Below are 13,576 nucleotides of genomic sequence, written 5' to 3'. Positions count from 1 at the left end.
CCCTGTCCCCTGGGAGCCCCCCCACCCCCCTCCCAGGCTGTGGGGGGACAACGGGGACACTGAGCATTTCTCACCAGGAGGCAGGACAGCGAGCTCTACTCTTTATTGAGCAAGAAGGGAGGGGGCTATAAGGCAAGAGGGTTGGGGCCCCCCCTTACCTCCCCTTACCCCCCGGGCAGCCGGTGAGGAAGACCTGGGCCTGGTGGTGGCTGCAAGGTGGACACTGCCAGGGTGACCACAGCCCTGGCGCAGGACACAGACACCCATCTGCTACTCTGCCCTCGTCCCCAGTCACAGGCAGCCTCCCAGCAAGGTCGGGGGTAGGGGGAGCAGCAGCCTGGGCTGGGGGGCGACGAGGCTGAGAAGACCGGAGTGCTCCCAGTGGCAGGATGGGGGGCCTGGAGCCCCCCTGGGAGTGGGCAGGGGGCCATGGCAGGGCCCCCCTCGGTTGGGGCTCACTTCTTCAGGAGCTGGGCTCGGGCCCGGTTCAGCTTCTCCACCACGGCTGTGTCGGTGCTGGCCGTGCACTTGGACAGCACAAAGTTCATCTCTGTCTCGTTCTTGTGCTCGATGGCAGCATCGGCCGCCTGGTCCAGGTCCCTGCAGCAGAGCGAGGGAGCTGGGGGCGGTGTGGGGACAGCAGCCCCAGCCGCCGTTCCCCCACGTCCTGGAGGCACCAGCCCCAGCAAGGGCAGGCACCCCATGCAGCCCCCTGCAGAGGGCAAGGCCCAGGGTGCCCCCGAGTGCTGCCCACATGCTCCTGGGGGGTCTCATACACCCCTGTCTCTCCCTGAGGCCCCCAAGCCCCCAGCCATGCTGCACAAGGACTTAGCTGCTCCTGGGAACAACCCTGCCCCGGACACCCTGAGCTGCCCCCACGCTCCCCCACCTGCCCCCAGGCTGGGGCTGAGCTGACGCACCCCACCAGGACGAAGGCCTTGACACGCTGCTCAGGGGTCACTCGGGGCGCATACTTCTTGGCCTCGTAGCGGTTGTGGTGCTTCACCGAGATCTCCACAAAAGGCTGGAGAGAAAAGGATGAGGGTGGAAGGGTGGGGGGCTGGCGGCTGGGCTCCCCTGGCCCCCAGCTTCAGCCTTTGCCCCATGTCAGCCTGCCCAGGCTGCTCCACGCAGTGCCCTCCTGCTGCCACATGGCGTGGCCAAGGCCCACAGCCACCCACGGGGCAGGGCTGGCCCCCCTCCAGCAGGGAAAGCTCTTACCAGGTACCCGATAGGCGATTTCTTGCTCTTGGAGAACTTCTCCATCTCCTCCCAGTCGCCGCGGTTGGCCAGGGCACTGATCTTCAGCCACCAGTACCTGGGATGCAGGTCAAGCCGGCTCCTCTAGCTGCCAGGGCCCTGCAGCCCCCCAACCCCAGCCCCACAGCATGGCTCCTGCCTGGGGCAAGCCCCCGGCGCTGCACAGAGGAGCCCTGCCTTGGACCGACCTCTTATCAGGGATCTTGAAGTCCCGGTAGAGCTGCTCAGCTCGCTTGTGGTGGCCGTCCAGGATGAGGTTGGAGACAGTATCGTGCAGTGAGAGGTCGAGATAAGGCTTGTCAAAGTCTTCCTGGAGGTGTCGCTGGAGCCGCAGGAGCTTGATCTGATCCTCTGTGGCCTGCAGAGCAAAGTGACAGCCTAAAGGGTCCCTGTCCCAGCTCTGCCCCTGGGGCCCAGAAGGTCCCTGCCCCAGCAAGTGATGGCAGCAGCCCACCCAGCCTCAGCTGTGGAGCAGAGCAGGGGGACCTGCAGTCAAGCAGAGGTGGCCCAGCGAAAGCCCCATGCCCACCAGTGATGCCCTGCTCTGCTCCTGCCCAGCCTCAGGAGAGTAGGGAGGACCACACGTCACCTCCGTGCCTGCACTGACCTTGGCAGCAAACTCATTCTTGGCTTTGTAGTACTCGTCCAGGGCATTCTGCAGAGCTCCTACTCGGCCCTCGATGCGCTGGGGACAGAGAGCACAGCCACTTCACCCCCTGCCAGCACAGATGTCGTGCTGCAGGGATGGGGCAGCACCCTCTGAGCCCCACAGGTAGGTCAGGAGGGGTGCCCAGTGCCAAGACACGGCCAAGGTGGAGCTCTGACTTCTGCAATGCTTAGCTTTGATCTCCAGAGATGGGTAGAGGGCTGGGCCCTGCCTTGCTCTGGGTGGGATCCTGACCTCCCCCGTACATGCAGGTTGGGCTGGGTGTCTGCTAGCACAGAGCCTCCAGGAGATGATGGCCCTGGGCTACGAGGCGAGGAGCCCACTTTGAGCGTGGGGAGGGTGAAACCTCCGCCGGCTGCAAACACCCAGCGGGTGCCACTGAACTGCATGGGGCAGAGGCAGCCACCAGGCATGAAATGTCCCCGTGCCCCTTCCCCAGCACACTCCCTCTCCCTGGCCATGCAGCTCCCTGGGTGAAGACGAGCCAGCCCAGAGCCTGCCAGCCCTTCCTCCCCGCTCCTCCTGCCACTATCAGACCTTCTCCGAGTAGCTGGAGTGAACGTGGAAGTTGCCAAGTTCCTGGTGATTGTCGTCCTGGTTATACAGGTCCTTCAGCGTCTCCCGCTCCTGGTGCTTGCAGAACTGGGGAGCGATGGGGTGGTTAGGGAACATGAGGGCAGACACCACGGTGGCTCCCAGGGGCCACGCGTGCAGTGGCAGCCCCTACCTGGCGGTACAGGCTCAGAGCCACCGGCTGGTTCTGCAGCGTCATGAAGAAGGTGCCACGATTCAGCTCATTCTTCAGGTGGAGCACGACGGTATAGACTGGAGCAGAAAACTGGGTTCAGGATGGAGGGGATGGGGACCCTGCCCCAGCATGGCTGGCCCCATGGAGCAGCACCAGGAGGGGAGTGAGGGGACATCCAGGCACAGAGCAGAGACCCATGCTGAGGGTGAGCACTGTCCCATAGGACTCAAGCAGCTCCTACCACCCTCATCCCATAAGGCACAAAGCCATGAACAGGCTCCTCAAGATCCCATGTCTCTCCCCTCCTCTGCTGAGCCCCTCTTCCTCTCAGCCCTGACCCTTACCCAGATCAGTGTCCCCACTCTCGATGGCTTTGCTGAGGGCCAGCTTGCTCCGCTTCATCTTCAGCAGCAGCGGGACCTGCTCCCCGGAGCGTGGCTCATACTCCAGCAGCTGCAGGCAGCAAAGGGGTCATCAGCACGTGGCCACCGCGTGTGACCCCTCCAGCCATCCCACCACCCAGCTGGACACGCCACAGCGCTAGCCAAAAGACCTTGATGGCCAGCTCTGTCCTGCCGCAGTCATAAGCCCGGGCGGCAATCTCAGAGTAGGAGATGCCCGGCGTGTCGCCCAGCTTCTGGTTGATGGCGTGGGCCACCTCCTCATCGGACTTGTCCTTCTGCTGCACCTGGAAGGGCATGACCAGAGAGGTCTCTGCATGGCCACAGACAGGCAGAGCCTTCCAGGATGCATCCTTACCTTGTAGCAGGCCCAGTGGGCCAGGATGCGGCTGACGCCCTGGATCTCCGAGAGGCGCAGGTACTCGCAGATCCTGATGGCCAAGGGGTAGAGCCGCCGCAGGACCAGCCTGGTGTGACACACCGGGGGTCAGCAGCACGGCCCCACACATTTCTGAGGAGTTGAGCAGCTCAGCCAGCCTCGCAGGGGGCCCCGAGAGCTTGGAGCCTGCTCTGCCCCTGGCCAGGGGGATGGGGACCATGGGGATGGGGACTTCACTGTGCCTGGACACTGCCTTGGCCCAGGCTGCCTGGGGACAGGGCCAGGGCTATCCTGCCCAGCTCTTGGGGACCCTTACCTGTCCAGTAGGACCTCAATGGTGAGCCGCTTATATCTGCAGGGAAAGTCAAGGGACATCTTGAACTGCAAAACCCCATGGAGCACAGGCAACGTGTGCTGGGTGCCTGCCCGCTTTGTGGCAGCACCCCTGTTGGCACCCCCAGGCCAGCCCTGGCACATGTGGCTGTAGGGCCAGTTCAGATCTGCAAGCACCCCAGGCCAGCTCTGTGGGGTGTGATGAGCATAGAAGTCCCAGCTACAGACTCCTGCCATGGGGCCCAGAACACAGCTGGTGCCCATATCCTGCAGGGCTGGCAGCTGAGCGTCTCCGCACCTTTCTCCACCCCATCTTGCTCCACCTACAAGGTGGTTGCCCCAGCAGGGCCCAAAGCCCCAAAACAGCACTGATCCTGCCCGGGCCAGATCCTGCACCCACCCCAGGGTCACCATTCGTGTGCCCATCCCATGGAGGATACTGGGTGAAGGTGAGGGGGATGCCGATCTGGTAGTCCCGGATGGCGTTGAGCACCCGCAGGTCCTGGCACATGCGCACGAAGCTCTCCGGGGGGAACTTGTCGATGAAGCACTTCCCGAAGGAGGCTGCCTGCAGGAAGAGTCAGGCGGTGCTGGGGCTGTGCCGGCCACGGCACAACCACCGGCCGGCGGGAAGTTGTCTTCAGCTGCAGCCTCCCTTCGCCTCACTCACCCTCAGCAGTGACTTCTGGGTGTCCGGCTCGTGCTCGTAGCCAGCCGCCTCGATGCACTGGCTCACCGCCTCCGGGAGCAGCTTCTGGTCCTTGATCTCCCGCAAGTACTCATCTGCCTTCTGGCTCTCCTTCTGCAGCAGAGCACGGCCCATGGGGAGAGTGGCAGGGTGCTCACCAGACAGGGTGGGCCCTGAAAGCCCCAGCACCCCTGGGACTGAGGGCGAAGGGAGCCCTTGCCCTGGCACATCAGCCCCATCAGGGATCTCTGGGATCTCCCCCTTCCCATCACCACGGGATAATGCTGACAACGGTTTGCATCGGAGCCACCCCAACCTCCTCAGGGGTAGGCAGGAGCGGGGCAGCAGGCCATACCTCGTACTCCTTCTGTGCCTCCAGCAGGAGTGCCCCCGGGGCCATGGAGGCGATCTTGAAGATCTCCTGGCTGGCCTCTGCAAAGACAGGGAAAAAAAAACACGTGAGAGGCTGCCCCAGCCCAGGCACGTCACCTCACCCACTGCACCCTGCTGCCCCACCATCCCTGCCTGCCGCTCTGGGACACCAGGAGGACACCGTGGAGTGCCACCATGCTGGCACTGTCCTTCAGCAGGGCGGGAGCACGGCCACCACCGGCCCAAGGAGCTGGGCAGAGCTGTGTCAATGGACAGCTTGAGGCTGCTCTTCCAGCCCTTGCGAACGCAGCCCCCAGTAAATGCCAAGCCAACAGTCCAAGAGACAGAGACGGGGGCAGCTGCCAGGACACGCAGGTCCCAAGGAGCTATTCCCCCACACAGAGCCACAGCAGCTCCCGGGACCTCCGCTCTGGAAACATGAGGGTGGCAGCAGCACAGGAGGTGAGGAACAGGCGTGCTGAGCTGTGCCAGGCTTCTGTTCAAAGCACAGGGGCTCTGGCAGCAGGAGGGGGAGGTGGCAGCCTACAGGGCTCTGCTCAAGGACACAGGGGCTCGGCAGAGCTGGCAAAGGAGGTGACCAAAACTGGCACGGTGCTGGGGAAGGAGGGAGCCCAGGGCAAGGCAAGGGACTGGATTGAGCCCGGCACTAGACGGCGGGGTCAGGGCACAGCTCTACTCTGCTGTGGGGCTCTCACGCCCTCCTGAGCCTCCAGAAAGGGCTGGGCAGGCCGGACCCCCCCCCTCCGCCACAAAGCTGGCACAGTCATGGGCACTGAGCAGTGTCAGAGAGACCTGCCTGCCTGTGTGCAGGAGGTCCCACTCAGCGTCGACACCTGGCGCCATCTCACCTGGGATCTCATGCAGGAACTCGTGGGAGGTGCGAGACAAGATCCGGACCCCGTCCAGCTCAGGGACCAGGTAGGAGTCTTCATCCAGGACAAACCTGCACTCCCCGCTAAGGGCTCACGGGAAGAAAGCAGCTCTGGGTGCAGCCCATCCCTGCTGAGGGCCAGCCTCACCGATGCCATGGACTGCCCCCCTGGAACCCCTGTCCCCCCTGGCTCATGACCACCCTTTCCACAGAGAGGCAGGAGGGCATGGGATCAGCACTTGGGGGGGCAGGAATTCCCCCACCCACAGGAGCCCTCGCCCATGGGGAATTAGGACCAGAGCAGACCTTGGCAGGGACCTTGGCTCTTCCCTGCTGCAGGAGCTTTGGTGGCTCCCAGCACCAGTTCTGCTCTCGGAGCCGAGCGGGAGTGGAGTCCCCTCAGCGGCAAGGCTCGGACAAGGAGGGCAAGGGCCAGTGGCGGGAGACAGTAGGGGTTTTTGCTGCTGTACAGGAATGGAGTGGCTGGGGCGGGGCAGGGGAGATTGTGGCAGAAATGCAGGGGAGAGGAAAAAGATCAACCTCCTCTGACTGTCCTGAGGGCTGCTGACGCCAAGGGGGGCTCCAGGGACACCAGTGCCTGTGACAGATGGCAGTGGCCCAAGGAGGGACCATGGATGCTGTCCGTTTGGGCTGACCTTTGGAAACACCACCGGTCCCTCTTCCCCAAAGGATACTGGATGCACTCCGTGGAGTTCCCTGCCACCATCAGCTGCCGGTCCCAGGCCACCACCACGGCACGCTGCCGGCTCCGGGGACGCATGCACCTGTTGGGGAGCCCCAGCTTAACCCCAGCCCTGCTGCAGCCCCCCACATCTGGAGCGGGGACACGAGAGGGTCCCTCTTGTCCCAGAGAGGCAGAAGGGAGGCCACAGAGCCGAGCAGACTCTGACAAATGCTTGGGGTACTGGAAGAGCACGGGTGGGCACAGCCCGGGGCAGAGCGGGCCTGGAGACCACTCACCAAACCATCTGCTTGGGTGGGGATCGGATGCTGCTGTTGAACTCGCAGAGCTTCTCCTGCGGCAAGAGAGAGATGGGTCAGGGGGACAGCGGTGCAGGGACAGGTGGCATTTTGTGTGCACTGGGGCCAAGAGCTGAAGGGAGCTGCTGGGGGATGAGCAGCACAGCCCAGGCTGTGCCAGGCCCCGGAAGCGTGGGTGCCATTCCGTGAGCAGGTCCCATGGGAACACCTGGCCCAGTGTCCAGCTCTGGAGGCAGCCAGAGCTGCGTCTGATGCAGCCGAAGGGTTAGGATGCTGCGTGAGCGCTTAAACAGAGTGTGAGAAACATTCCTCCATTGCTGCAGCACACACACTGCCTGCACGTAGAGCAAGTAAGCGAACGAAGGTAAAAGGAGTGTCAGAGGACATGGAAGGCAACCAGCACCTCACCAGCACAACACCACAACGTGGGGGAATATACAGGGCGGAATCATGACTCGCAAGCAAGCCCCCGACGCCGAAGTGACCACAGCAGTGATGATAAGGCTGAGATTGCCCGGGAAACAGTATGAGGACCAGCAAGTTTGGGTATGGAAGTAACAGAACTGTGACCAATAGGGAAAAGGTAGATAGCAGTGGGCTGTTCATCTGAGGGGAGTTTGGGCAGAGAAAGGGAGGTGCAAGGCCAGCAAAGAGGTGGGTCCAGAAATAGAAAAAAGTGTGGAGTAAGGTAGAAAATCAGGCAAAGAAAAAAAGAGAGTGGATCTCCGAAGTGCAGGCACCTGTGGGGGCAGTGAGGCCAACCTGCAGCCCTGAGTCCACAGGGACCCCAAGGGAACCTGCTTGGACACTCCACCCTGCTGGGTCCATCTGCCAGCCAGGGAGAGGAGGGGTGGGCTGTCACCCTAATGCCCTGCAATGAGGAGAAGGGAGACGCTCACCTTCAGCGTGGCCAGCCCCATCCAGATGTAGCCGGTGTCGGTGAAGAGCGCCAGGCAGCGGTAGTTGAAGGACACGGCCATTTGCAGATAGGCACCAGCAGAGGGGCTCATGCCAGGGGGCGTCTGGGACAGGGAAAGGGTGAGGGTCGCACCTGGGGGGCACACTCTGGGACGCAGGAGACGTGCCACACACCGATGCCAATGCTGCCTAAGGACTAGTCAGAGCAGGTGTCCCTTCCCACCCTATGCCCACTCAATCCTCACCCCTTTGCCCCTGGACAGGATGGGGCCAGATGTCCCTGCTGTACACACCTTCCCATGGGACAGTAGAAGGAAGGACCTGCCAGCAAGTGCTGGGGGCTGGAAAGCATCCCATGGGACAACAGGGGACAGGGGAAGGACCTGCCAGTGAGTGTGGGGGACTGCAGACCACCCTGCTCCCTGTGACCGGCCACCACAGCTCACTCACCACCACAGAGCAGGAGGTGTTGTCCAGGAGGTAGAGGTCCTGTCCGACTGCCAGCAGGACAATGGTGACTCTGTCCTGGGACAGCACAGCCCAGCAGGAAGGAGGCTTCTGAAGACCTGCCAGGCACCAGCGTCAGACCCCTGCACCCAGCCGGAGCAGGGGGCAGCGGGGAGGGGACGCACCGGGAACCTCGGGCATCCTGCGCAGCTTCAGGTCGTCGATGTTGGTGGTCAGGGAGAAGCGGTGCGCCCCAGTGAGGATGGCCACGCCGGTGCCGTACTCCGTGTGGAAGACCTTCGCCTCCAGCACGTGGTTCTGCAGCACCTCCTGTGCCACGGAGAGAGAGCTGGGGCCAGGCCAGGGCAGCCGGGGCTCGTCACCATGCTGCCGCTGCTCTGGGAACAAAACTACCCGAGGGAGGAGCGAGCCCACCCCTGTGCTGCACTGCTGGTAAGTGTCCCAGCCCAGACAGGACTCACTCCTGCAGCAAAGCAGAGGATCATTCCGGCCCCAGGGGCCATGGGGACAATTGCCAGCTCATTCCCAAAGGCAGGCAGCCCTACAGGGAGGCTGGCAGAGACCCAGACTCCCCACTGCGCCCCATGGGGCTGGGGGATCGCTCAGGGGGGTCTTGCAGCACTTGATTCTCCATCACACAAACCCAGCCCTGGGCATCTCTTGAGGTCCCCATCCTGCCCCACTCACATTGCCCATGCTGAAGTGGCGCTTGAACTCGCAGAAGAGGTTGTAGATGAGAACGGTGCCATCCTCCTGGATGCACAGCAGGTCCTCGCTGGCCGTCCAGCCCAGCTGCACCAACTGGCCACTCTTCCACTGCGGGCAGGAGACACATGAGCATGCCATGGGGCTGCTCACCTCCTAGATGGCCAGCCCAGTCCCAGAGACATCCCTCCAGGAGACACACATGAAGCCAACAGCCATGGTTGGGCATCTGCAGCTCTGATGCCCCTGGCTGCCCTGGCTTTGTAGGGCCCTGTGGTTGTGGCAGGTTTCCTTGTCCCTCCATGTCCTCACTGCCCTGTGTCCACCCCAGCCCCAAACAGCAGGAAAAGGAGGATGCTCCTGCGGTGCCAACGCTGCGGCTCCTGTCCCCACCCCAGCCCCTTCTCCCAGGGCTGGGCAGCCTTCCTCTACCTACAGCTCTCCCTGTCCCCCCTTGCACACATCACCACTTCCGAGCAGCTTCTCCAAAGCTTTCAGGAGGCTGTGGAAGCTGCACGGAGCCATCACCCTCGAGAGCTTGGGGTGCTGAGGACACATAGCAGCATCTTGCTTCCCCGTGGAGAGACCAGAGGAGATGCCCAAGGGCATGCGAGCGAGTGGCACAGCAGAGGTGACTGCCAGCCTAGCAGCCCAGTGATAAACCTACAATACCCAGCCCATAACCCAGCTGTATGGCCTTCGGTGCCACTGGTGATCCCTTCCGCAGTCCCTCTGCCTGGCTTATCGCTGTGAGGGACAGAGAGCTACAGCCTCAGGCATCCTCTGATGGGCAGCCAGGACTGTCCCAAGCTCCCTGGCACATCACAGACCTCCATGGAGCACCTGGGGCACAGCTTAAAGGAGGGGGCGGCCGCCCCCAGAGCAGCTCACCGGGATGCTGGCCAGGAGAAGCCCCGAGGCTGAGTAGATCTCCAGCAGCGGGCGGGCACTGGGGGATTTCTCCTTCCGGGCATTGTTCTTCAGCAGAGCTGTGGGTGGGATGGGACAGTCCGTCTGAGCCATCACTGCTGGGGGTCCAGGACAGCCCCTGCCCCAGCGGAGGGTCCCAGGGGGCCGGGGCCTGACCCTACCTATGGGTCCCCCGTACGGGGCGGCAGCCACCAGGCAGTCCCGCAGGTCCTCCTTCAGGTTCCACTCCATGGTGTACAGCTCGAACTTCCTGCGGGCGATGGACAGATGGATGGGGGCCCTAAGGACAGTGCCCACCCCCTGACCAGCCCCGGGACCCCCACTAGCCCCAAGACCCACGGCCGCCCTGGGACCCACCGACCAGCCCCGGGACACCCCAGCCAGCCCCAAGACCCATGACCAGCCCTGAGAACCCCCGAGCAGCCCCATGGCCGGCCCCAGTACCCACCCGACCTCCCCCGGGACCCTCTGGCCGGCCCCAGGGATGGGGAGGGGCTGCCTCTGGCCGGTACTGGGCCCAGCCTCTGTACCGGGCCGTCCCCCGCCGCCCCTCACCGGTAGAAGGCCTCCTCGCCCAGCGGGTTCCAGTTGGCCGTGTAACAGTCCATGGTGCCGGGATGGAACGAGCCGGACCGGGTACCGCCGGCGGAGCGGCCTTGACCTGGGCTTCTCTCCTGCGCTTCCGCCCGCCCCGCCCCGCCGCGACGCCGGCGCGGCCGCCGCCATCTTGCGTGAGGGCAGGGGAAAGATAGGGAGGGGTTAACCGGGGACCGCGGCCATCTTCAGTGAGGGCACGGCGCGTCGGCGCCGCCGCCATCTTCAGTGAGGGCATGGCCGCCCGCCCGCTTTTGGGCCCTGGAGACCCCTGTCCCCGGGGGTATCCCCTGACCCCATCCCTGGATTAACCCCCCCTCAGCACCCCGGGAGCCCCTGGTCCCCTCATCCCCAGCACAAGTGTCCTCCTGCCCTGGGCACCCAGGATGCCCTTGTCCCCCAAGATGTCCCCTGTCCCCCAAGGTTTCCCCTGGGGATGCCCCTGGGACAGCTCGGGAACAGCCCCAAGCCCTTCCCGCAGGCAGAGCGGGCACACCGATGCGGGGGGAATCTCCCGTGTTATTCGCAGCCCTGTGGTGGGCAGGGGGTGTGGAGTGGGGGGGCTGGCAGGCGTGCGCGGGCCCGGCCGGCGGGCACAGGCAGGCTGGCATGCAGGGGCACGCGTGCGGACATGCGGGGCACGGCCACCCGTGCACACACACAGGCGGACCCGCGTACACACACAGCCCAGGCGGCTCTCCCGCAGGACGCTATATTTATTTCTAGAAAACTAGGGATGGGCCCCGGCAGCCCAGCCAGGCATGGCCTCCCCCCACCCCGCCCCACCCCACCCCAGCTGCCGACCCCATGCGAGTGCCACGGCGGTGACAAGGCTGAGGGGGTGCCACATGCCAGGGCCAGGGTTTGGGGTGCCGCGGCGGTGGCTGGCGTGGCACGGGCTGGGGCCAGGGGTGACGCAGCCGGTGCCTTGTGCACCGGGGATATGGTGGGACGTGCCGGGGCGGCGTCAGGGTGCGGTGGCAGCACCTAGCGTGGCGGGGCCGCGGTGCCACCGGGCAGGTCACAGCGGTAGTGGAAGATCTGGAAGCAGAGGAGGCTGCCGAGCAGCGAGGGGCTGAAGGTGCCCACCTTCTTGAAGCCCTGGCCCTCGTAGAGCCGCTGGGCGGCCACCTGCACCATGGAGGTGGAGAGGACCACCGCCCCGTAGCCCCTCGCCCGGGCGAAGCGCAGCACCTCCCCGCAGAGCGCTTTGGAGATGCCCCGGCCCCGGTAGTCCTTGCTGACCGACATTCTCTTCAGCTCTAGGGCCACCCCTCTCTCAGCCGGATCCTGCGCCGGTGCCACGGCTACCATGCCCACCACGGACCCCCCAGCCTCCGCCACCCAGAAGCAGGAGTCGGGCGCCCGCAAGTAGCTGGTGGAGATGTCGCAGAGGTCGGTGCACAGCGCATCTTGCACGTAGGAGGTGCTGAAGGAGCGGACCACGGGCCAGGTGGCCGCCAGTGCCAGGGCCACGGCCGCCAGCCCCAGCACCCAGTAGCCGGCAGCTGCCCGCACCGCTGCGAAGAGGACCAGCAGCCCCAGCTGCGCCCGTGCCGAGCGCAGGATGTGGCGGTAGCCGGCTGGCGCGTGCTCCAAGATGCCGCGGGCGAAGAGGGTCCGCACGGCGTCGTAGTCCTGCTCCCGGTACTGCCGGATGCGGTAGGACGCCATGGGCTGCCGGCACCTGTGGTACGGCACAATTGGGGTGTCGGGGCAGTGCCGGCCTTGGACACGGAACCCCTGGGCATCCCCAGACCCCACTGCTGGAATGGCACTGGCAAACAGGCAGGGATCGCTGCCTGAGCACCGTGCAGCTGTGTTAGCTCCTGTGGGCACCAGCCTGCGCTCTGCGTCGCCCCACCAGCATAATTACCCTCTTCCCACTAAAAATCCCCGGCACCAGCCTTGCCTGGGGTGGGCACCCAGGAACCCCGGCCCCTTTTGGGGTTCCTGCCCTGACCCCCCTGCCCCATGCCTCCTCCCACCCCTCTTTTTCCCCTTGGGCATCCCAGGAACCCCTCCAAGCATCACCTGTCTCATCCTGGTTTTCCCTGCTTCCCCCAGGGCTGGAGCAGCAGCCATGCCAGGGGGGTGGTCCCACATGGGAGTCTCCACAAGGGCAGGAGCGAAGCGGGCTGGGGGCTCCTGTCTCCCCCCTGATGGGGACACAGAGACGCTCACCCTGCCCCAGGCTGCAGGGAGCGGGTTCGGGATGGGACACCCAGGAGTGGGGAGCAGGACCTGGGCGGGGGGGTGAAAGGAGGACCAGGAGGATCTGGGGTTGCCTGCCCCCCCCGACTCCCCGAGCAGCACCAAGACCCCGGCACTCACCGATGGTGGTGCCGGCTCCCCAGGAACCACGGCACAACAAAGCCCGGGCAGAGGTGGGCGGCTGCCTGGGTGCCCGTCCTTTGCCCCGTGCTGCCGTGGGAGGAGCAGGGCAAAGGGACATGGAGGGGGAGATGATGGACACAGGGAGATGATGGACACAGACAATCAGTGGGTTTGTGCCCCGGCTCATGGGGAGGTGGGGGGGGGGGGTTGAGCCTGAGTGGGGATGGCTCCCCCTGCCCCGGGGAAGGGGTTGGGGACCCTGAGCTGCCGAAAACACCGCGGGGGTCTGCACTGGGGGCTAAAGGGGACCGTGGCCTCACCCTCCCACAACTGCTAGGGTCCCGGTACCCCGCACCCCCCCCTTGGCAAACTCCCAGTCCCTCCCCCCCCACCTGCTGCTACCGGCTCTGCTCCTCCCCAAACCCAGGACTGCGGCTGTGCAGGTCCTCCGAGCGAATGCAAATGGGGGGGTCCCTCGCCAGGCCCTGGGGGTCCGGTAACCCCCCCTGCACGGGGGTGGGGGGGCCCTTTTCTTCCCTCAGACCCGGCGCTGGCCTGTGCGTGTGGCTCCCACCGCTGTCGCAGAAAGATGCCGGCTCCGTTCAGCCCATCGTTCTGCAACCTTCGGGGATGTCGCCCAGCTTTGGGAGGTTGGCGGGGGGCTGGGGGGGGGGTGGTGGTGCGTGCTCCGGTGACGGCACCGGGCTGTACCCCCCAGCTTGGCCCTTACCCGGGCTGACGGCGGCTCCGGGGACGTGACAAGCGCAGGCGCCGAAGGAGAAGTGCCGCCCCCGCTGATGCCGGGATGCTGCCATAAACCGAGCCCTGAGAAGGTTATAGGGTCACGCACAGCCTTGGCTGGGTGATTAGCGGGGGGGTTCA

General features: G+C 64.9%; 2 protein-coding genes across 5 annotated transcripts; both read right to left on the bottom strand.

Annotated features, from left to right (window-relative positions):
• Positions 1–88: 88 nt before the first annotated feature.
• VPS16 (VPS16 core subunit of CORVET and HOPS complexes) lies at positions 89–10,452 on the bottom strand. Its single transcript, XM_054203584.1, has 24 exons — positions 10,319–10,452; positions 9,925–10,013; positions 9,725–9,822; positions 8,816–8,944; positions 8,293–8,437; positions 8,111–8,226; positions 7,642–7,764; positions 6,722–6,777; positions 6,436–6,525; positions 5,718–5,812; positions 4,832–4,908; positions 4,459–4,590; positions 4,229–4,356; positions 3,772–3,807; positions 3,435–3,543; positions 3,229–3,363; positions 3,020–3,128; positions 2,655–2,752; positions 2,465–2,569; positions 1,868–1,945; positions 1,449–1,618; positions 1,222–1,318; positions 921–1,024; positions 89–600 (listed from the first exon to the last, which is right to left on the bottom strand). Exons 1-24 carry the CDS (start codon positions 10,369–10,371, stop codon positions 456–458), a joined length of 2,517 nt encoding a protein of 838 aa, XP_054059559.1. The 5' UTR covers positions 10,372–10,452; the 3' UTR covers positions 89–455.
• A 690-nt stretch (positions 10,453–11,142) lies between these two features.
• NAT8 (N-acetyltransferase 8 (putative)) lies at positions 11,143–13,541 on the bottom strand. Of its 4 annotated transcripts, none has more exons than XM_054202925.1 (2): positions 13,425–13,541; positions 11,143–12,044 (listed from the first exon to the last, which is right to left on the bottom strand). In XM_054202925.1, the coding sequence occupies exon 2, from the start codon at positions 12,029–12,031 to the stop codon at positions 11,345–11,347; it is 687 nt and encodes a 228-aa protein (XP_054058900.1). In that variant the 5' UTR covers positions 12,032–12,044; positions 13,425–13,541; the 3' UTR covers positions 11,143–11,344. The 4 variants fall into 4 exon arrangements, with proteins under 4 accessions (XP_054058900.1, XP_054058899.1, XP_054058901.1 ...); XM_054202924.1 differs by lacking the exon at positions 13,425–13,541 and adding an exon at positions 13,087–13,412; XM_054202926.1 differs by lacking the exon at positions 13,425–13,541 and adding an exon at positions 13,097–13,412.
• Between the last annotated feature and the right edge of the window lie 35 nt (positions 13,542–13,576).

The sequence above is a fragment of the Rissa tridactyla genome, chromosome 5 (assembly GCF_028500815.1).
Source record: "Rissa tridactyla isolate bRisTri1 chromosome 5, bRisTri1.patW.cur.20221130, whole genome shotgun sequence".
Taxonomy (NCBI): domain Eukaryota; kingdom Metazoa; phylum Chordata; class Aves; order Charadriiformes; family Laridae; genus Rissa; species Rissa tridactyla.
This window is presented reverse-complemented; position numbering and strand designations above follow the sequence as displayed.